We start from the raw sequence: 23,656 nt of genomic DNA on the forward strand, positions 1-23,656 counted from the left end.
CTTTTGAAGCCTACCAGCAGGCACCTCATGAAGAGGTGCCTTATGCGTCTCCTTAGATTCCATCTGGTTTGTTCAATTTCTTTTCTAGCCTGTCATAAAACAAATGGAAAATATTCTCCAAACACCATTGTTCCCAGAAGACCCTCTGGAAAACAAGATGAAGAAGATTGTGGATGCTCTGTTCAGACACAAAAAGAATATCTTGATGGAGGTGGTGTTTCACACTGCATTTACTCTGGCCCTATCCCAAAGTCCCCTCACTCAACTTTTCAGTAATATCTGCTTTAAGCCTCATGTGGTGAAGGTAAGTCAAGATGTAGCGATACAGATACTTTGCTTCGTGATAACGCTGTCAGGGGTGAGATCTGCTTTTATACAACCAGCTCTGTCAGCTTACAGCCAGATGTGGTTTGGGTCAGTTTGCAGCTTTCTGGGTAGTTGCAAATACTATATGGAACCTTCTAGTTTTTCCGCTCCCTTCTGGACAGTCCACTGAGAGCAAACTGAGACTGTCTGTCACTATCTGTATTGAAAGTGGGGGACACAGCCTGATGCAGATGCCCATCTCTCTCCGGTGAGTCCAAGGGAGCCTGGGGGCCTGGCGAATGTTCGTTGTTGAGCAAGCTTATATGACTCAAATTCTAGCTCAAACTCTTCATTCTGACCACAAACACACCATCTGTCAGGTAATGACAAACCTTCTACTAGATTAGGGCCCTCTTTACATCTGAACATGCATAAATTCTTCCTACTCTTTGAGGAGTGCAGAAAGCAATTGAGATGCCCATTGCCCATCTCTTGGCTGTGAAGACAATGGCAGTGTCCAGATCCTGCCCCTTCCCTCTGAATCCTCGGTTTGGCAGGCCGATACCAAAGAAGGGACAAAGCTGCTTACTTGGACATCGATGTTCTTGTAAGCCCAGCCATCCCCAATGTATCCATCATATCCCCAGTGTGTGTGCCGAGAAGGACTTGGGGGTACCGGTGGATGAAAAGCTAGACTTGAGCCACCAATGTGCGCTCGCAGCCCAGAAGGCCAACCATATCTTGCATCAAAAGAAGCATGGCCAGCACGTCAAGGGAGTGGATTCTGCTCCTCTACTCCACTTTCATGAGACCTCATCTGGAGTCCTGTGTCCAGCTGTGGAGTCCTCAGCACAGGAAAGACGTGGAGCTGTTGGAGCAGGTCCATAGAAGGGCCACAAAAATGATCAGAGGGATGGAGCACCTCTCCTGTGAGGAAAGGCTGAGAGAGTTGGGACTGTTCAGCCTGGAGAAGAGAAGGCTGCAGGGAGACCTTATATCAGCCTTTCAGCACTTAAAGGGGGCTTCTGAGAAAGATGGGGACAAGATTTTTAGCAGGGCCTGTTGCGATAGGACAAGGGGTAATGGTTTTAAACTAAAAGAGGGTAAATTTAGACTAGATATAAGGAAGGCATTTTTTGCAATGAGGGTGGTGAAACACTGGCACATGTTGCCCGGAGAGGTGCTATATGCCCCATCTCTGGAAACATTCAGGCTTAGGTTGGACAGGGCTCTGAGCAGCCTGATCTAGTTGCAAATGTCCCTACTCTTTGCTGGGGGTGTTGGACTGCATGACCTTCAAAGGTCCCTTCCAACCCAAACTATTCTATGGTTCTATCCCCAGTTGATATAATGCTGTGTCCCTTGGTCTATGTCTCAGTCAAGCTTTTACATGTACCCATTTGCATCTGACTTTTTTATCTCCAGAGCTGTTATTTCTCCAGTAGATGAGAGGCAAACAAGAAAAATGGTTGCATGATTACTCAAATCCTTCTTTACATCTGTGTTTCCTTTCTAAGGGGTCCTACCTTCCCACTATGCCTGGAGACCTGCTTTTTAATGAGAAGAACTGGAAAATCGGTCAACATGATACAGTCTGGAGTAAGTGCTGGGGAAATTTTACTTCAGTCTAGCCCAGCTGCTCCTATATGGATGGCAGACACAGGAAACTTGCTAAAATGTGCCCTGAGTCAGCCTGACCAGTGGAGGGAGGGAAAGGAGGAACAGGTGGATGGAAGGAAGGGTGGCTTTCTTTAAAGATATCTCTGTGCTTCTGTTGAGTACTTTACCGATCTCCTTTCGGCTGCAGCAACTCCAAGTCCATTTATGGCAAACTCTGTGAGAACCATGTCATGAGTAGATCCCAGTAGATGGCAAAAAGGTCTTACTCGAGAAAGGCCTCGGCTGTTGCTCTCCCAGTGAATTTCTGGCCAAGCTTTCATCATGGAGGATTTTGTAATTTGGAGGCAATTGACTGACTAATCTCATTTCCTTTCACACACAGCTTGTCAGTGTGGATCATACTGGATCATCACCAACGTAAGTGTCTTCTGGCTTTTTGTGATGCTGAGGGTTTTCTGCCTGCTGTTCGGTTTTCTGCCCCACATCTTACACTGCTGTCACTTCTTTACCTACAGTGCGGGCGTCCTGGGGAAGTCAAAAAATGCCTATGTGGTGCCAAAGTTGGAGGAATTAATCACAAACCTGTGAGAGGTTTCATGAGGAAGGAAATGTAAGTTGATGCTCCCTGCCCTACAGCCCAAGAGAAATGAACATGGCTGTGTCCACTTGATCCTCTTTCCATTCTCTGGGCACAGAGGAAACACTGTAGCTAGGCAAAGCAAGGTATTTGTGACCTAGGGTCCAATCACAGGAGGAAATCTTGGAAATTACCTGCTGGGAGGAACAGAGAGGAAACAAAGCATGAGTAGCACTAAACAGCTGGAAAGGGCATTTCTTCATCAGCAGTTCTTCCCTTGCAAAAGTCACATCTCACCCCAAGTTCACACTTGTTCTGACCCAGTGATGGTCAAGCCTCTGTTAGTGTTAACTTACACAAGATGAGCCCCGTCACTGAGAGTGTAAGCTGAACTACATTTCCTTATAACAGCACAGAGGATAAAACAGGAAAAGGATACATCCTTGGGAGCCCTTTTATACGGAGAACTGAATTGGAGAGGGACCTGTCACCTGCCTCTGTCTGTCTTGCAAGAACTCTACTGCATTCGTCCATGCTGCTGGGGATCTACACAGATAAAGAGGTGAGACAGCACCTACTTCTTTTCTCTCCCTTACCTCCTGTCTGTCTGTCCACCCCACTTAGCCTGGACCTTCCACATGATGACTAGCTGCTGCCCTACTCTGAGAGGAAGCTTTCTTGAGAGCTAAATTAAGAAACCACTCTGTTTTCCAGGCGATTCTGAGTCTGATGACAAAGAAGCCAAAGGATGTGGCAAAATTCTTCTGGGACCACCTTGAAAAAGATATTGAATGCCTAGCAGAGGCACTTAGCAGAAACACGGAGGATGCCACTGTAACTGTCCACCTGTTCCTCCAGCACTTAAGCAACAGTACAACAGGTAAAAGTACATTCCACACATTGTGAGGGTACCCACAGGCTTACATCAGGTTGGTTTTCGCACAGCCACTGGAACTGGTGGCTCTCATCCCATGAATGCAGCTGTTCTGCACAGACTCCAGTGTCTACAGCAAGGCCTGTTGTGACAAGAGAGGGAGTAATGGTTTTAAACTAAAGGAGCATAGATTTAGGCTGGATATAAGGAAGAAATTTTTTTTCAGTGAGGGTGGTGAAACGCTGGCACAGGTTGCCTAGAGAGGTAATGGAGGCCCCATCCCTAGAAACATGCAAGGCCGGGTTGGACGGAGCTCTGAGCAAGCTGGTCTAGTCGAAGATGTCCCTGCTCACTGCAGGGGGGTTGGGCTAGATGAACTCTGAAGGTCCCTTCCAACCCAAAGCATTCTATGATTCTATGATGATCTAGTTGAAGATGTCCCCGCTCATTGCAGAGGGTTTGGACTAGATAACTTTTAAAGGTCCCTTCCAACCCAAACTACTCTATGATTCTATGATTCTGCTGAGAGAGGGTCCTTATTTTGCTTTGCATTTCCTACAGGACAAAACATGGCCTTGAATATTTTGCTTACGCAAGAAGACCGAAGGCAGTGGGAAAGCTGCTTTAAAAGCCTGACTCAGCCATTCTTCCAGGTAAGTGAGGATCTGGTCATTGTGTTTCCAGGTATCCCATATACGAACTACCACTTTACCAGTGATGAAGTGCAGAGCCCACATAGGCTCTGGTGAACACCCAGACACATCCAGTGAGCTGGGACATGCCCACATGCAACAAACAATTTTATCACCTCTTTTTTAAGACTATTTTTACATGCTGATTCAAATATCCTTTAGAAAAAAATTGGCTCTATGACTTGGAGGGCAAGAAAATTCCCTGTTGGTTTCTTTCAGGGAAAGTTTGTTCTTGTCTCAGCTTCATTCTTCAACAGGAAGTTTTTACTTTTTCTTCCGTTTCTTCAGAGCCACTATTGTCTTCCCTCATGAGAAGACTTGTAAGTCCTCCCAAACCCTTTTACAACAGAAGGCTGCTCCTAACAACCTTTCAAATTCCACAGGCCTTGGAGAAGAACCTTACTTCTGTCAAGCAGCAGAGGATGAGAGATCCTCAGGGCTCCAACCTGCTCCTACAAATAGCTTATGGCTATATGACTCCTTTCAAAGACCAGCCAAACCTTGGACTGATTGGCCTGTCCTGCATGTGGAGATTTGAACAAAAGATGTCCATCCAGACCCTGATAAATCTTCTTCAGCAAGAACACAGAGAAGATGAAGGAAACCACTACCCTGTTCTTCTGGAGCTCATGTCTAAGGTTTGCTGTAGAAACATTCCTCCTCCTTCAAAGCAGAAACAGGCATCATGTGGACTCACCATTGTTGGTGTCAGTGGGGCACTAGTCTCATTTCCCTGTGTTTCCCAGTACAACGCCCTTCTGCTAAATACCACACAATGCCAGACACAATCCCAGTTCCTCTGATAAGTGCATGGATAGCAAAGTCATGCTGAATTTTCCCTTTCAGCTCCAAAATATCCAGCATGTCCAACACCTGCCTGACATTTTCAGTCTGCAGAAAGCCCTGATCCACTTCTTCCAGAACAGCCATGGACGGGAAATATGTTCAGTACAACAGTTCCTAGACCAATATGAACTGTCAGGTACGACATGGACCTATTCCAATCCCAGTAAAGTGGCTTCTGCTACTCCTCAACACCCACATGCTACATTTTGATGTTATAGCAGGACCTGTGATTTCTGCTGAAAGCCGTGGTGGAGCAGCAAACACAGGACTGTTCCATGAGGGAAGATGAGCCAGGAACTAAGGGTGACCACAGCACAGACCAGGCAGCAACCAGGGTGTAATCAAGGCAAGCCCAGGGTAGTGACAGAGCCAGGTTCTGTCAACAGCTCAGTGATCATAACACAAGGCAAGGTACTAAGTCCAGGAGGAGTCTAGGAAGTCCAGTCAGTAAGTTACGAGAGCAGGAAACAGGGCTGCTTACAACTCAGGCACTGGCCTGAGCTTACACGTGTCTCCTGTGCCCATGGGGCAGGGGTGAGGTAGAGTCCCCAGGTCAGGCTGCTCGGGGCTATTAAGGCCTACTAGTGCCCTCAGGGCCCTGACACAAGCTCACAGTGGCGACTCTCAGTCATCTCCATCTTCATGGCCATCTTTAGGGTTTGGGGGAGAGGTTAGAGATCCCTGAGACATTGGAATGATCTCTGAAACACTGGAATGGGTCTTGGGCAGATTACATCCCACCCTCAGAGTAGGTATAGTCAGCAGGACTTGACAGACTTGTCGAGACATTTCCTGCTGTTTCATCCATGAATGGGCAACACACACGTGACAGGGTTTTAAGACTGTAAGCAGGTGTATTAGCATGGTGCACATGAGGTGGGATTCAGCACCCTGTAATGCCAGATATGGTATAATATGGGCTAGAAAGAAGTTAGTTCTGGTTAGGTTGGAGCTACAGATGTGAAAGGCAACCAAGGCCCAGCCTAACACAGTTTACTGAGCAGTTGCACACCGTAAGCTATATCTTTCAAGGAGAAAAAAATAAATCTTCTTCAGTTGCTTTCTTTTGGGAGCATGCATTGACACTGCTGTTTTTCTTCCCTCTCTGTGCCTGAAGACAACCAGCGTTCAGCTTTCTGCCGAGCTATAGGAACCATGCAGAAAGTCTGGAGCAATATCAGAATGAAACCAATGTGCTCAGGTATTTTGACTTCCCAGATATTGTTACTTTCCTTTCTTAAGCCATTGATGAAGGCGGAACCCATACCAGTTGCTGAGCTTGCTCTGTTTTGACTCTCTAGCTGGAAACAAAACCCTTCCAAAAATACAAAACCTAATATAAAAAACCTCCACAAATATTTTAACAAAAGCTAGCCTAAGTTTCCCCCTTGGGAGAATTCTTCCTAATCCACGAGGCAGGAGAGAAACTCTCATTTCGTTACAGATGTCAGAGTCCCCCTGGACCAGTTGCCAAAGGACATCAATGCCAACACTGCTGTCCTGACACTCCTCCCAGCTCCACTTTCTGTTGGTTACCTTGTGACAAGGCTCCTCATACAGCTCCAGAACAGTTGTGTGGACACAGCTACGCAGATCACCAAGGAAAAGCAATGGTAGGTTTCAAACTATCCCTCTGGAGGCAATTAGGACGTATCTAGAGCTGTACCTGTCACTGATTGCAAAGTGGGATGAGGTAAGAAGCAAGATGCCATCCTTAACAGCAAAAGGTAACTTCTTCTCTCTCAGGATCATCTCTGCTGAAGAAGTGAAACCATCTTCAGTGCTGAAGATAACTGAGAATGATCTGATCACTGCGGCACTGGCCAACTCCCAGTATGTGATAGAGGAAGACGGTACCGAGACAACACATTTTGACTTCCAGACACTGCAGCGGCAAGTGATGCAACGTTTTATCAGTGGGAAACCTATCATCAAAGCTCAGGTGAGCTTAGCATGATGCACCTCCAGCACAACCCAAGCTGCAGTGCTTCAGGCCAACAGATGGTGTAGGATTTTACCTCCAGCACTTGGTACTTACCTGTCCAGAGCTGGAGCAAACACACTTAAAGGTGCATGTACATTTGGCAGCCCACCACTCTGCATCTATCTGCATTCCTTTTATTGTAACAATTGTGTGTGTTCAAAAACCACACTGTGCTCAGCAAACCTTGGTGTTGTGAAAGATAATGCAAGCCTTTCTGTTTAAAGCTTGAAGGGAAGGTTAGCCTGGATTTTCTTTTAACACCACCTAATAAGATTCAAGAGAGTTGAGTTCCTGGGCACAGTATAGGGCTGGAGTCTAATGTTTGTCTCTGAACCACACTGGAGAAGCCAGTCTTCTGCTGTGATATTCATCCTCACTTATTTTAGCCTAGGGCTTTCCTCCAGAAGCTCTCACGGGACCAGATTTGCAAACAGTTATTCCCATCTGAAAAGGCAGGCCAGAGACACTTCAGCCGCTTTGAAACTTCCCATAACCCTCAGGTGGTCACGTAAATTTCGCCTGGGGCTCTCCTATGACTGCTTGTTGTCCCAGCTGCTTCCCATGTCAGGGTGTTCAGATTTGTGAAACGTGAAAATCTGGCCTGGAGAAAATGGGAGAAAGGGGTTCAAGGGCATTATAACATGGCTGTCACACAGTGATCAGGTCCACGTGCTTATTAGTGGAGTAGTATAAGCAGAGAAACTGACACACAGTCACTGAGAAACAGAAAGACTTTGGCTGGAGGGAACTCTGCATGTTTCTGGTCCAGTCGTTTTCTCCAAGTAAGATTAACTTCAAAGCAAGAGCAGATTGCTCAGGGTGTTGTACAGCTGAATTTTGGAAATCTCCAAGGATGGAGATTTACCACCTCCCTGCCCTTCTGTTCTGATATTTTAGCACCCTCACCATGAAAATGTTTTCTGCATGCTTACATAGGAGATCCCTTGTTGCCCCTTGCCCTTCTTGCCTTTCCTGAGATCCCCCTTTTAGCAGTGAAAAGCAATTAGATCCTCCCCATAAAGTTCTCGTTTACAGGATGAACAATCCCTTGCATCCTGTTCTGCAGCTCCTCAGTTACCTTGTTGGGCTCTGCTGCACTCACTTCAATTTGTCAATGTCTCTTGTACTGAGGAACCCAAATTGAACACAGTACTCAAACGTAATCTCATAAATGCTGAATAGATGGAAAGAGTCATTTTGCTCATCCTGCTGGCTACATTCCTGCTAATATAGCCTGCTGTGCGCATGGCCTTTTTCACTATAAGAGCATGCTGCTGACTCTTGTTCAACCAAGACACACAGGTCTTTTCTGCAAAGCTGCTCCAGAGCTGGTCTGCTCTCAACCTATGCTGTTGCATACGATTGTTTCATCCCAAATGCAGGAATTTGCATTTGCCTTTGTTGAACTTCATGGGGTTCCTGTTGGCCCATTTCTCCAGCGTGTTGAGACCCCTCTGCCTGGCAGCCACACCCTCCAGCATATCAGCTCCTTTACCCAATTTGGTATCATCCGCAAACTTGCTGAGATGTCATGTCAGCTGTCACTGAAGTATCTTAACGACATAATCCAGCTCCCTCAGCACCACTGCATGTGTTCCATCTCGTCCCATGGACCTGTATATATCCAGCTGTACTGGTTCTGGCTCAGATAGAGTTAATTTTCATCTTAGAAGCTCATATGGTGCTGTGCTTTAGATTTGTGACTGAAACAGTGCTGATGATAACACACTAATATTTCAGCTATTGCTGAACAGTGTTTGCACAGCATCAAAGGCCCTCTGCATTTCTCATTCTGTTCCCCCTAGTGAATAGACTGGGCATGTGCAAGAGGTTGGGGGGGGACACAGCCAGGTAGATGACCCAGACTAATGAAGGAGATATTCCATGCCACATAATGTCATGCTCAGCAATAAAGCGGGGAAGAGGGGGTCTCAGGGAGGTTCCTGTCCTTTGTTCAGGACGTAGGCAGGCATCGGTCTACCCATGGGAGGTGGTGACTGATTGCCTTTGCATGACTTATTTTGTTTTCTCACTTCTATTCTTCCTTCTCTCTTTTGCCATCCCACTAGCGTAGACAAGGGGAGGGACGTGAGTGAGCAGCTCTGTGGTACCTAGCTGCCACAACGGCAACTTATCTCAGGAGTCCCTAATTTGGTCCTCTTTTTTTGTGACATGACTTTAAACTTTGCCAGTAAACACAGAGGACTGAAAGCAGACCTTTACAGTAAAATGTGAGGCAAAGAAAGCACCGAGTATCTTGATGAGTGCCTTGTCCATATCCTTTGTCAGTAGGTCCACTTCCTTATTGAGCAGTGGGCCCAGTTTTTATCTGGTCATTCTTTTGCTACTGATGTGCTGATGTAGAAGCCCTTCTTGTTGGCCTTCACATCCTTCAGCAGTTTCAACTCCAGATAAGCTTGGTCTTTCCTAACTCCATCCTTGCATGCCAAAGCAATGTCCCTACATTCCACTTGTATAGTGACTCCCTGCTTCCGCCTACCCCACACCTCCTACACAAGGCTGTCATTGCCACCGGCCCTGCAGCCAAGACGTAGGTAGCTGCCTCCGACTGCATGGTCATGGGCTTCCCATCTGGCCTGTGCCAAGTGATACCTTGTGTCTTCATAGACACTCATTTGCTTTTCAGACGGCTCCATGCTTCGCGCTGAGCAGCATGAAGACCCTGTACTACACGAAAACAAAAGTGAGAGAACAGCTACAACAGGTACAAAAGGAGTTCACCATCCTCTTTTTCCAGACAAGATTTCTTCTGCCTTGGAATGCTTATTAATAAGCCACCCCAGGGGACAGAGAGCTCAACAAAAAATATGGGACCTGCAGGATGTGTAGAAAGGTCAAAGTCCAAATCAGGCAGATGGCTGGAGCCTCACAAGGCACCAGTTTTCTTTGCTGGCTCTAAAGGGAATCTAGGCAACTCACTCAGACTCATCTGTACAAGTGCCTAAACAAGGGGATGTGGTGACCGCAGCACGCCATGCACTGGCATGGTGGATCAGCACAGGTGGCAACAGTTGGGTTATTTTTCCTGCTTGCAACTAGGCTGGGGAACCCATATCCTTGTAGAGTCCGTGTCTTTCCCATGGACGTCACCCAGGTATCTCTAACTTTTCCTCTGATAAGAGGGCAGAACTGGCGCTGAAGGTTATACGGTCACTTTGCTGTACAGACTCACCTGCAGGACCCAGACGTCATGTGTCAGAGTCACAGTCTGGCTATATTTCTCCTGTTGATAGGAATCACTGAGTGTGAACCAGCTGAAATGGATCATGGAAGAAGCCCAATCGATAAATACTATTTCCCAAACACTTGCCACCTTGAATGTGGCTGCCGAGTTCCTGGCTGTGACTGGGGGGGATCCAGAGCGCCAGTTGTCTGAATACGTAAAAAATGAGCTGAAGATGGATGCAAATGCAGAACAGTTCAGAGACATGCCGGTAAGCAAGGCGCTTTGCTTTTACTGAATAGGAAATTGGCTGAATATTTCCATCCTTTGTACCCTCCCCTAAGGATTAAGACATCCCCTTTTAGGTCACATGGTTTTTTGCGAGCTGAATATGTCCAGCTCAGTCGTGGCCTTTCTGAAGAGCAGGAACAGGATGACTGATTGTCCATCTGTTTTCTCCTCCTCCAGGTGGTACCAAACACTCAGCTGAAGCACATCCTGTCTCTGTGGCAGACGTTGTCAGCAAAGAGATCTGTGCTGCTGGTGCAGATGAATCAGGTGAGGGAGACAGCCTGGTGCACAAAACAGTCTACAAGATCTACAGGAAGAGAGAAACTTTTTGACAAAGTTGCTTTTCTGTGGAAAACTTTGGAAATTTTTAGGAAAGAAAAAAAAGAATTTTTTTGTGATTTTAGTATCTTACCATTCAGCAAGAGCAAATCAATATTCATCACTTCAGTCACATAAGACCCTTGGAAAAGGGCCATCCACAACATGTAATGACAGAAGCAGTGGTGCTTTCTGGAGTGGATCATATCAGCAGTTGGTGCTGTGGTTTCTGATGACCCTGGAATAAGAGCCAGGAACAAAGAGAGTCCAAATTCTACATCTTCTGGCAGATGTAGCCCCTAGATGGTCTTTGCAGGCACTCCCAGGTCATCCTCATGCTGATGTTGTTGTCATTGCAGAATCCCTTCTGCTTGGTTTCCGAGCAGTACCAGAAGGAGTTGAGTGCAGAGGAGGACAAGGCTTTGAATACTGCACTCTCCACAGTTAACCTGGACTTGTTCCTCATTGAGCTCCATGAGATGATCATTGCGCCTCCAGATGACTTTGATCCACAGTGGGGGTAAGAGCAGATTTTTCCTGGTTTGTTCCAGGGTAACTGCCAACTCTTTAGACCCAGATGGAAGGGGTCTTGAAGTCACTTTTAAGGTGAGCTCTTGAAGCTTTCTGGAGAGAAAGGCCATGCCTTCCAAAAGTGGGAGTTACTGCAGCTGTGATAAGCATCATTGAGTCTTACTGTTATGCCCAGATAAAGAGAAGTGGGAGTAAAATACAGCAGAAACTCCAGCACCTTCAATCCATCTGGCATGACATGGGGAATCAAGGGAACCACTAAAAATCATACCATGATGGAGACAGGTCAGGAAGGCCCTCTAGAGGTCTCTGGTCCATCCCTTTGGTTTAAGCAGGTCTGACTTCAGCACAACGGCAGACTGTTCAAGGTCTTGTCCAGTTGTGTTCTGTCTATCTCCAAGGACAGTGCCACCAGCATTCTGCATTGTCCCAGGGCTGCACCACCCAAGTGGAGAGTGTTTTTTTCTTTATGTTTAGCCAGGTTTTCCACTGTTGCATCTTGTGCTTGTTAACTCTTGTCTTTTCACTGGGGACTCCAAGAAGAGTCTGGCTTCCTGTTCTTGACACCCTACCACTATCTAGTTAAAGATGCATTGAAAGTTCCCCTTTACCTTCTCTGCTGCAGGCTGAATAACCCAGTTCTCTACCTGCTTTTCATATGTCCTGTGCTCCAGATCTCTAACTGTACTGGTTGCGCTCCACTGAACTCACTCCAGAATGTTTTTCTTGTACTAGGAGCACAAAATCAGACACAGTCCTCCAGATGTGATTTCGCAAGTGCCAACAGAGGAGAAAAATCACTTTACTTAACCAGATGACTAAATTCTTGTTAACAGAGTTCAGCAGGTGTCTGGCCTTGGGGGAAAAAAAAAAAAAGGGATCATGTAAGGAAAGAAAAAAGGTGCACCCTACACAGGACCAATGAGATACCCCAATGTGAGGATATGTCCACACCACCTCCCTTTCCCTCTTTCTTGCATGAGAAAGGTCTCCTAATGACACAGTGACAGCAAGACAGACACCATGAAGGAGGGAGCTGGGGATCTATCAAGCTGAGTATAGACAGGTTCAGCATGTTGTGTTGTGTTCTACCTGAAATGGGAGAGGCAGTCAGTGAGGCTGACTGTTAAGCTCAGCTTTGAGGAGGCCATAACCTCTATTTGGGTGCTGTTGACAATGTTGACCAACAGTTGCCCACATTTTTATCTGATACCACCAGAGATACCCCACAGAATACTGCCTGGCTTCAAGCTGCAAGGCCATCTGAGGGCTACCAGCACGGACTGTCATTGACTGCCAGCATTGTCTGTCGAAGGTCAGGGCATTTGGAAACCCAGCAGTCCTCCAGACACTTAAAATTACGATCTGTCTCACCCACAGGTTAAAGGAAACTTTCATATCCTTCCTGGAAGACAGGCAAGATGATGCCTCCATTGCAAACCTGACAGGCACTTTGAGTCCAGACCTACTACTGAGGAATGTTGTTTCCATCTGGAAGAAAGCTGTGAGGACCAGCAAACTTCACAGCCTTGCCTACATCCAGAAGAGACCAACCTAACTCTTGCTAAGTCCCCCAGGAATTAACTCACCTGCAGCTTCTCCTACCCAGTTGTCAGTGCCCCAAGTGCCTTAATTGTCCTGACCAATTGCCCCCAGGATTTCCACCCATGCACCCACTGTCCACTGGTCCAGGAGCTCCACTTAAGCTCAGCCCTGAGCTTGCTGTCCCTGCCCAAGCTATGCTGTAGGTGCATTGATGTCCAGCCCTGTGACCTGACAATCCTGATTTGCTCACTAGTCTTCCAGCATTGACCCTGGGCCTGTCTCATCGCCTCACCTTTCTGGCTCTGCCCACGTTCTGTGGTATTGTGCCTGCTCAGTGGGGACACCATCCTGCCTCTGCTTGGGACACCCTCTGCTCCCAGCTCATTTTTCTGTGTGGAACAACCCCACGCCTGCTGGTCCCTGACAAAAATCTCCCCACTAACCATTCAGTTTTCTGCCAGTTTTTTGCATATAAGTTTCAGAGCAGTTAGCAAAAGCAATCAGCTGGAATGGCGGAAGGAAAGGGTACCTCATTTGAGTGCTTAGTACTGTGTTTATGCTTTTTCCTAATAGCTCTGACAGCATACTCAAGGCAGCAAGAGCAATGCAAACAAAAATACACCTAGAAATAAAAGCAAAAGCAAGAAACTTACAGCAGCTGCAGAACTGCAGCATGGATCAGCAGTGGTACTTCCACATTTGGGCACTCTGCACCTTGAGAGAGATGATGAGCCCCCCCTTCAGCTGGCCCAGATCAGATCTTTAGCTTTGGTCATCCTGACCTAGAAGTATAGGCTGTGCTTCCTTAGTGGTCCCAACTTTGTTTTCTTAGGTATCTCCAAAATCGATCCCAGTTCCCAAGACTGAATTTCTCTGGTGATGAGTGGTTGATGATTGGTGAGCTGTGTATAGTCCTGGGGCTTCGAATATTATCTTGTGCCTGTATTTTCAAGGCCTCCACTCTCATCCCATGCCTGTACTCCTCTTTGCGTTTTTATTGTAGGGTCATACGTACTTTATTCTGCATATAGTAACCTCCTGTTACTTGTGTTAGTCACCTTATATATATGTGTGTGTGTATACATATACATATATACATGAAAATATATGTGTATATGTACATATGTATATACGCATGCATATATACACACATACATGCATGTGTTTAAAAATATATACACACATGCACACATAAACACTATTGTAATGGTAGAACACACAGTTGTACAGCACTAAAGCTCAGACAGCTTAGGTGCTATAAGCTCATGGAGAAAGAAAGGAATTGATGGGTCCTTCCAGCCCTCGTGCAAAGCAAAACCTGGGCTTCCCCTTCTCCCTGCCACAACTTTGCAGTTAAGCAGCAAGAAGTAGAACGACCGGCTCATGTCCTTCCATCATGCCACGCCAGTGGAGGACGACACAGGGAGGTGAGCCAGGACTCTGTGGGCATGAACAAGCTGGGCTCACCCGCAGTGATGTCTTCTTGGAGTAGTTCTATGGAGACTTGGACTTGCCACAGGGCTGGGGTTAAGAGCCAGGGGCGCTGCTAGGACACCGGGCTCCAAAACTGGCCACAACCTCCCATGGGAACTGGGAGTGTACTGAAAACTGTGCCAGTACAGAGATAGGATGTAAGAACAAAATGTCCAAATATTGTTGCTGTGGTATGCAAGCTCTGCGCCTGAGCTGAGAAATTGTTTTTGCTTAATTAAACTTAGGTAGGGGAATAAGGATAAAGTAAGATAAATCTGCCCCAGAAGCATATGGGTATGAATGTAACAGAATTGAGACCAACGAGTAATTAGGGATGATTTACTTGGGAGGAGACCAAAGGGCGAAAAAACGGTGTAAGAGAGGTAAAAATGTGGATTCAGGAAAAGGAAAAAAATGGGCAAGGAGGTATAAGATCAGGTGGAGAACAAAGCAGGGTGGGAAGCCTCTGATCGAAGGAGTGCAGATGCCAAGCTGTGGACCCAACACCACTGGGGATGCTGGAGGGAGCTCTGCTTGGAGAACACGCTGGTCTCTCCACCAGGTTGATCCACAAGACTTCATGTGGGAGGGTGCAGTGAAGATGTGTAAACTAATAAGGAATGATAGACTTGGTACCTTAATACTAAGTGCAGGAAGAAAGACCATAGAATTGCAGCTTAATAAGTGCTTCATTTTAAGATTTCTTTATAGTAACATAATATCAGGACTAATACTAGTAATAAGCTACAGAATTGTCACTCTGTATTACTTGCAGTGACATAATCGTGAATTATGCTACTAAGAAGTGGTGTGTTTATGTGGCAGTTCAGGTGTTATGAGCTTTTTCGAGGTGTGTTTCCCTTAATTAATAAACATCATCACCATCTCAGTCCGCTACTTCTCAACTCTCCAATCCAAAGGAGAAGAGTTGGACTTGGGGAGTAGCTGCTTCCCACCCTTGAGAAGAACGGGAGAAAAGGAGAGGCAATTTAGACACACATTGGACCTTCCCTCGGGGAAAAAGGGCTTTTAATAGGTCTAGGGAGGGTTTAGGGAGGGAGCCTAGCCCTAGACGTAGCCCTTCACACAGGGCTTCTAAAGGCCTGTGGCCACACACACCCTATGGCATAGCAGAGAGAGCAGGGATGATAGGAGCTACTCAGCACAGGTAAAGGGATGTGAGAGGGAGAGACGATGTCTCCATTTCTGAGAGAGGGAACAGTGTCATGGCAGGGCCATACCTGCCCCTCTGCCTTTTCCTCCAATACAAAAATAAAACTCTATATGTCCAGGTTCGGAGTGGAGAGCACACGGGGTGGTGGGTAAGCTAGCATGTTTGGACTGCAGTATTCCCCAGACCATGGCCTTGATATTTGACCAGCCATTTCTCCCTCCACTTGAATGGGAAACTCCTTTTACATTCCCTCCCAACACAAGGTCTCCCACATTGGTCAGATTCTCCTTGGATGAACCTTGGTGAAGACAAAGACTTACCATATCACTTAATGTTGGCCAGACAGTTAGCTGATGGCATCTCCATCCTTGGAGTCATTAAACACTCAGCTGGTCATGGCCAATGCCAGTCACACTCGGCTGTTGGAGGCCATCAGGGCAACCTGGGATGGGGCTGAGTTCTTCACCTTCGTCCATCCATCTATGACTTCGTGCAGAGCTGCCACAGAGCCCTAAAATGCCACAGGTATTACACGGTGCAGGTCAAGGTGTGCCAGGACAGGCTGGGAAACAGCTAAGCTTTGGCCACCACCTATATCAAGGCCTTTCTTTGCAGCCAGGTTTGGGTTGAGGAGGAGGAGGAAGAAGAGGGAAAGATGGAAATTTATATAATCTGTCAGAATTCACCCAAGAGAAAACTAAATTCTTCCAATCTCACCCTAGGCAGACAAGTCTGGTTTTAGTAACACATCAAAACTTCCCCTTTTCACTTTGTGACACATTCCCAGCAAAATATAAAACTAGAAATCACAGAGCAGTGGGATGATTGATTTAACTTAATAAAGGGACATGGTAGAAGGAGAAAGTAAATCATACAGATGGGATAGATTTTTGGCTACAAAATTGATGTGCCAGCCTGCATACACAGACAAAACGTACAACTTACAGTTCTCTCCGCGTCACTGCAACTAGCCCTCTTATTTACCGCACTCCTGTAATCACTCCTGCTCAAGCATCCTGCTTGTACGCTCCGACTACTATCAGGTTTTTTGCTCAGAAAAACCTTTTTTTCCTGTGCAGGAGCGAAAAATCTTAATGACATTCCTAGTGTTCACCAGTGTAGGTCTCTGCTCACTGTGTTACAGCTTGCACAGTGGACCACAGCACCCATCTTCAAACTGATGTTACTGGAATCAGTAAGGAGACGTCACAGCCCTGGAGACCTAGTACCAGCAGCATCCATTTGTTCGCATGAGCTGAGCGGGGGATTTACCACAGTTCCCTGACTTGTGGCTGCTGAACTGTCTACAGCAGCAGCTGGGGATGTAAACCTCTGTCTGCAATCCCAGTCATCACCTCTCCATCCCCCCGGGGCCAACTGCCTGCCCCTGAGGCCCCAAAGCCCAGCTCTGATACAGCCCTCACAGCTGCATGTCTGTGGTTTAGGCTGATGTGGGCACTGCACAGTCATCAGAGGAGCCACGAGACATTCGTAGAGCAGAGCCAGGAAAGGACACAAGGTGACACCACAGGTAGAGGTAGGGTGGTTGAGATGAAATCACGACCAGTTCAAGGGTTCACAGAAAAAAAAAGCATTGTGGGAAGGTGTAAAACCTTCAAGAAGCAACCAAGGAGGTGGAATAAGGAAACTCAGGATCATTGAGAATGTGCCCTGGGGCTTTAGAGACCAACTCTTCTCCCAAGTAACCAGCGATAGGATGAGAGGAAATGGCCTCAAGTTGTGTCAGGGGAGGTTTAGATTGGATGTTAGGAAAAATTCCTTTACTGAACGAGTTGTAAAGTACTGGAACAGGCTGCCCAGGGAAGTGGTGGAGTCACCATGCCTGGAGGTGTTCAAAAAAATGTGTAAATATGGGACTTCAGAACATGGTTTAGTAGGCATGGTGATGATGGGATGACGGTTGGACTTGATCTTAGAGGTGTCTTCCAACATTGATGATTCTATGATTCTTCTCCCCTGAGATGGTGCCTGTGCAGCCAGCAAAGTCACTGGGTGCTGTACAGGGGAGGCAAGCTCCCTGTGCTCAGCTGGCGAGCTCTTCAAGCCCCAGTTACCCTGCATGTGTCAGCTAGCAAATACTAGTTTTGTTCTTCAGAGCTCTGTGTGTGCAGCACCTCCTTGCATGTGCTGAAGGGTGGCCAAACAAAGTGACTCCAGGAGGTGGCTCAGATCTCACTGGGGCTCCTGCACTAAGCACCACAACCCAGATACAAACAAGACTGCTCACAGGCTCCCACATCCACAGCAAAGTTTAGGATCTGGGTCATGCAGTTATGGCAGCTGGTGAACCGCATGGGCAAAAGTGCTCCAGGGGTGGGAGGAAGAGCATTTTCAGTCTGCCAGGAGAGCACTAAAGTCAAGACTTTAACCTTCAAAGTTGTTCACTATGGGCTTTGTGGAAAGTTGCAGCTACATTGACTAGTCTACTAAAAGTGGTTAAGGGAGGGCTTGGAGAGAAAATTGCAGGTCTAGAAAAGGCAAGGATGGATTTAAAATAAGAGACTGCATTGCCGAAGGAACTGAGGCAGACATGCATGTGCCTTTGCAGCAGAGAACCTGCCATCCACACCAGTGGCGGAGCAAGTCCAGGCAGGATTCAATGGATGGCTCACAAGAGCTAATACAGCAGAAACTTGAGATTGGGATCCAGACTGGCAACAAGCATCTGTGAGAACAATGGCAAAAGAGACTCATCATCATGGATCTGATGCTTTGGTGTGCCAGAACACAACTGAGTCTTTGGAAGAGTTCTGGGGGCACATATTGACCCCTGGGCCAGGGAGCGGGCTGGCTCATGCAGAGTCACCACGTTACTCGGTCAAAACCTGCCCCTGCCTCTGACTGCTCCTCGGCAAGGCTCTGGACCTCAGTCACCGCTGGTGCATAGCTGCTGCTGAAGGGATGTAGGAGTGGGTTTGAGCAGACCAGAGTCAGAGCCTGGAACAAGCCAGAGTTCTATGAAAGCTGCTAGGACCTTGAGTGGAGATGGCTGTACAGGGGTGGAGGGACTCGCAGGAGCTCCAGGAATGGCCGTGAGTGATCATAACCCCAACGCAGTGCCATCCAACCTTATCCCAGTGTCAGCAGCACCAGGGGAAGGAGCTGGGGGAGAATGCCAGGGCTCACTGCAGAGGACTGAAGAGGCACTGCTGCCCTCCCTCACACTGGTGTAGTTACTCGGTTTGGAAGACGAGAAAGCTGAGGAAGGATCAGAGGGGTGTTTTTTTAATCAAGAAAGCAGGTACTGAATACAGGATCAGATTCCATGCAGGAGGTCCTGAGGGACCAAGACAGCAACCTAACACTGAGGTGCAAATTAAACCTGCAGTGATGGATGGATTGGCACCAGCTGCTAGGGCAATTACTGAACCTGTAAATCAACAGCATTTGACTCAGCTCTAGCTTAAGAGGAAAATCATTGAGGCAGAATAATTTTACAGGGCATAGATAGATAGAAGATATAAAGAGAAAGAAGAAGAGGGTCTGTGAAGCAGTAACATTTGCCACTAATTGTTTGCTCGATAGAAAACAAGGTTAATGGAGAAAAAGTGGTATTTCAAAGTTGAGCCAAAGGCCACTGATTTTGGTAGAGTGCCGGAGACAGCGACAGAAGAGGGAATTTTAGCAGGTCATGGAGCTGAGGACTGAAGGAGAAAACAGAAGTGCCAGGCTAGCGGCACCTGTTTTTGGAACAACAACCTAAACTAACCACAAGAGCTGGACAAGGAACAAGCAGTAAAGCCTGACTCAGATAGACCTGATTCTTCACAGTAGGGATGCTCACCTCTTCAAAACCTCCAGGTGCTCCCTCCCAGACCTGTCCATGCTTTACAGGAGCAACAAGAAACTAGAGTGCTGATCAAAACAAAGTGAATACATGCAGCCCCAAAATGCTAACAGGTGCAGAAACCTCAGCTGGCTCAATGCAAGAGCCCCGTGGGGATCCTGGAGACCTACCAAAGAAGCCACGACCTGTACTTAACATGAAGTAGAAACACAAATTTTAGGACTGTTTCATACTCAGATGGGGCAGCTAGTGCTTTAGGCTTCCTAATGCTCCAGCAACCTGCCTTGTGTGTGTTACAGAAATGTGGGAGAATTTTCTGGAAAACAGTCAAGCATCAGTTACACCTCCTGTAGATGGTATTTTGATCCATGGACGCTCTTGTGTGGATGTGAGAGTGAATAAAGAGATAGTGCTGCAGGTAACAGGAAACCAAGTTTCAGTTTAGGTGACCAAAGGCCCAACTGGTACAGCGGGAACTTAAAGAGCTGGGTATAATTACAGGTCAAGAGGGCAGATTGCTGACAAAGAACAGGTAGAGCTCATTGGAACACACACGTATGCTCAATAATATCAGGATCATGGGACTTGTAAGGAATATTTAACTTTAAAGAGGTTTTATCCTCATGTTAACAGACAAAAGTCAGACACTGACCACATCCCTCAAGGAGGAGAGATGGTGGCCATGGGGCCTGGACCAGGCGGGGGCACCGAGATGGCTGCAGGAAGATTTTGCTCAGGCTCCTGCACTGGCATGCCCCAGCATGGGAGACCCATTGCACAGTCAGTGACTCATCACTGACAAGATGGGGATAGTATTGATGCAAAAGGAAAAACTGTGTGTGGGGCAAGAGCTCTGACAGCCCTGGGGCCAGCGCTCACACCGTATGGAAGAGCACGCACCGGGGACACAGGGAAGTCACCCCCGGCACAGACCGAGCAAACGCACAGTGCTGCGAAAGCTCGAAACAGTGGGTAGCAAACCACAGCTAGTGCTGCGCATGCCAGCCTTGATGAGTCAGGGGAAAACACTGAGAAGAGCAAAGGTTTTTGCACCTCTACCAAATATGGGAATCTGAACATGAAAATCTCAGGAAGCAAATTTCACTGTTAAATCCAGACTCAGACTTAAAAAGAAGGAGAAAAGAAAAATGGCTAATACTGTTTGCTGATGGATCCAGTTACTGTAAATATAGACAACCTGAAAGAGGATTTGCAGCTATTTGGCTAAGCGCAAAAACATACACGAAAACGAAATACTCCTCCTTTCAGCTCAAGCAACTGAAACTTGAGCTGCTAAAGAAATAGTATGAAATCAGGACTGGGAAAAACTACTTGCTCTTTTTGTAGATTTGCCAAACTATTGCTGTCTGGCTGCAACATGGCAAAACAAAGGAACACGTTCAAGAGAATTCAAGCTAATACTACAAGTTGCCCTCTGGGAACAAGTGGCCCAAACCCTAAGGAAAAGACATGGTGATAAACAAGTCATGCATGTGAAAGCCCACCAAAAATCAGACTAAAAGAGGGAACTGAAGTTACAGAGTATGGATGCACTAGCAAAGGCTGCAGCCCTAAAAGCTGTGGAGTACACAGAGACGCAGGGATAGAGCAGCTGCTCCAAAATTAGACAACATTTTAGGAGTCAAGCAATGATTTCACATTAAAGGATATTCCCAAAGCTCCAACTCAAGAGGGCAGCATGAATGGAACGTTAAAGGAAGCCTTGAGAAAGACAGCCAGCAGCACAGGAAAAGACTGGGATGAAAAACTTCCAGTCACTCTAATGGTTTATGTTCTGCCCCTGTCGTACATGGACCTTCTTCTCACATGGCAATGACTGGCCAAGAAATAAGACACCTCAGTTGTAGTACATTGATAATGAAGTACTGGATTGACATCAGCTAGAAATACTAAGTATTCAATAGCTATATATTCAATTAAAACGAATCGTAAAAAGAAAAAAAAACCCAAAAGATAGCTATCCAGATAGGCTGCAACTCAAAAAGAAAAGAAGCAGCAAAAAAGGCAGGGGACTTGGAAAGGCCCCAAAGGACAAAAAGTGCAATGCAGGAGGGCAGGCTGTGTGCCAGCGCTTCAATGAAACCTCACAGGGGCTTTCCAGGTAAGGGCAAGATCCAGTTGTAACCATGGAAATTGTCAGCCTTACAGTGTAACACACAGAAGTACCAAAACAAAGAGCAAACCCATCCTGGAAGATGAGATTTCATTAATCTTAGTTTAAGCTTTGGGGAAATGTGCTCAAAAATCTAATAATCATCTTGATGGGTTTTGTTGGGTTGTGTTACAAGGTCCTCCACCACGGGATGAGAGCTCGAAGGGAAACAGCTCAGCTTACTGACATTACTCTTGACTCCAGTACGTTCTGTCAAGCAAGTGTGTAAGTATGGAAAGAATCTAGGACAGGTGACTGATAAATAATAAAATACTGTGATTGAATTGGGACAGAAGTAACAATCTCAGACTGTACAGATAACTATTAGAGGAAATTTATACCTGTCTAGTAACTGGGGCTTAACCAAGGCAATTTACATAATAGTTCAAATGCAGACGATTAACTTAAAAACTTAATTGGCAACTGATAAACTTAAGCCTTAAACAGTTTTAAATCAACATCTCCTTTAGAGGGAAAGAAAGAAAGGTAAAGACACCAATTTTTAATAGTACTGAACACACTAGCCATTAAATATCTCTTTATCTGTCCGATTTGAAACAAAGCATTAAGGAGCAATGTTAAAAGCTCTCTGCAGTAAGACTGACTATGCCTAGAAAACACAAGGATTTCAGTAGCTGTTGTTCTGTTGCACTAGAATGTCACCCTAGTGTTACTGCTTCCTTATTTATGCCAAATATAAAGAAAATTTGTTTACTAGTGGAAGAAGATGGAACTGATGGATATCAAGCAAATAAATAATATAAGCTATTGAAAGATCACAGAGAAATAATGCTTTGCTTGCTAGAATATTAGCTAATAAATTAGAATAAGATATTTACTTTGCTGCATGAATTAACCCACTCTGTGGATGACCAGTTCTGGTGCCATCCCCTGTCATTACTAGCTGTAGTTTATATAGATTACTGATGATTGTATACATTATAACAAGGTGAGACAAATATATTTTATAAATCTACTAGAAAATATACAAATGTGAAGATTGCTGTCACTGAAGAGCAAGAACTAAACATCAGTGAAACCCACTTTTATGTGTCTGCAGTTGTTATGCAGCATAATGCTTTGCAATATGCATAATTTGATTGGTATATGTCCAAGCTGGAGAGAACGAGTCACAGCTGATATCTTTGTATTGCTAGCACTAAGGCTGCCCTGTCAGATAAAGAAACACTGGCAGGTTTTGTAACACCTCCCAAGCAGCTAATGCAGCTTTCAGCAATGTCATCCACCATGTAGCAGCTCCTTGAGCACCACAGCACCTCCAGGACAGGGAGCAGAGCAGCATCACATCCTGCATGGCCAAGGCAGCGGGGCAAGGCTGGCTCCTGTGGACTGCGAAGACCCTGATCCCGGCCGGTGGCTGCAGCTCGTTAGGCAGAAATGCAAGCAGAAGCTCAGCCTGTTATCAAGCCCTAATATCACGCGTGGGGATGGCACCCATGATCAGACCATATCATGTCATGGATGCTGGGAGCTGCAACCTCTGTTTGCAACCCCGGCTGTCATCTGCTCAGCCCTGGACAGGGCAAACCACCCGCACCCCAGGCCCCAAAGCCCAGCTCTGATATAGCCCTTGTTGTTTCGTGGCTGCAGCTCCAGCTGCCTTTGCTGTTGCACAATCATCAGGAGAATCCAGGAGACCTCTGCAGAGCAGAACCCGGCAAAGACACAAGGGTGACACTGCAGGCAGAGGTGGGGTGGTTGAGATGTCATCGCTACCAGCTCAAAGGTTAGGAGGAAAACCCCAACGTGGAAAGGTGCAGCACTGCGTATGTCCTGCTCACAGCCTCTCTTCGCATGTGCCAAACGCTGCCCGAACAGGGTGAGCCGGAGGGACAGTAACAGCAGCCAGCAGCACTGGCAGCTGGGCTGTGGTCGCTCTCCTCAAAGCCCAGGCCCCCTGTCCTTCATGGCGCAGTAGATCTGGTCTTGAGAGTGTGTTGCTGGGGGAAACCTTTACACCTCAAATCAGCCTTGGCTTGCACTGGCCTTTGAACCTGCAGAGGAAAGGAGAGGTTACAGATTTTATTTGAATTGGGTTATTCAATTCTGCAATTTATTTTGAGAGTACAGAAGTTTAAAAAAAATGTGCCATTTCTGCCTCTACACACCACGTTCACTTTGCCTCTGCCCAACATAACCTCCTTTGAACATGTATATGGGCATATATCTCGGGCATATACGAAGGTGTGTCACATGTATCCCCCTGCAGCACGAAGAAAAGACGCTATCCAGTTAGCCG

General features: G+C 46.5%; 1 protein-coding gene across 1 annotated transcript in view; it reads left to right on the forward strand.

The window, feature by feature from the left end:
• The window catches only part of LOC104333073 (E3 ubiquitin-protein ligase rnf213-alpha-like), a 76,291-nt gene extending 53,089 nt beyond the window's left edge, over positions 1-23,202 (forward strand). Inside the window, 17 exon segments of the mRNA XM_075418513.1 lie at positions 89-304; positions 1,824-1,905; positions 2,309-2,343; positions 2,442-2,536; positions 2,915-3,065; positions 3,218-3,383; positions 3,939-4,030; positions 4,453-4,707; positions 4,916-5,051; positions 6,033-6,116; positions 6,360-6,528; positions 6,662-6,857; positions 9,547-9,624; positions 10,154-10,354; positions 10,552-10,641; positions 11,052-11,212; positions 12,604-23,202. Coding sequence (XP_075274628.1) covers positions 89-304; positions 1,824-1,905; positions 2,309-2,343; positions 2,442-2,536; positions 2,915-3,065; positions 3,218-3,383; positions 3,939-4,030; positions 4,453-4,707; positions 4,916-5,051; positions 6,033-6,116; positions 6,360-6,528; positions 6,662-6,857; positions 9,547-9,624; positions 10,154-10,354; positions 10,552-10,641; positions 11,052-11,212; positions 12,604-12,781 — 2,385 coding nt within the window. The 3' untranslated portion in view covers positions 12,782-23,202.
• The last annotated feature ends 454 nt before the right edge of the window (positions 23,203-23,656 follow it).

This window comes from Opisthocomus hoazin, chromosome 1 (genome assembly GCF_030867145.1).
Source record: "Opisthocomus hoazin isolate bOpiHoa1 chromosome 1, bOpiHoa1.hap1, whole genome shotgun sequence".
Taxonomy (NCBI): Eukaryota; Metazoa; Chordata; class Aves; order Opisthocomiformes; family Opisthocomidae; genus Opisthocomus; species Opisthocomus hoazin.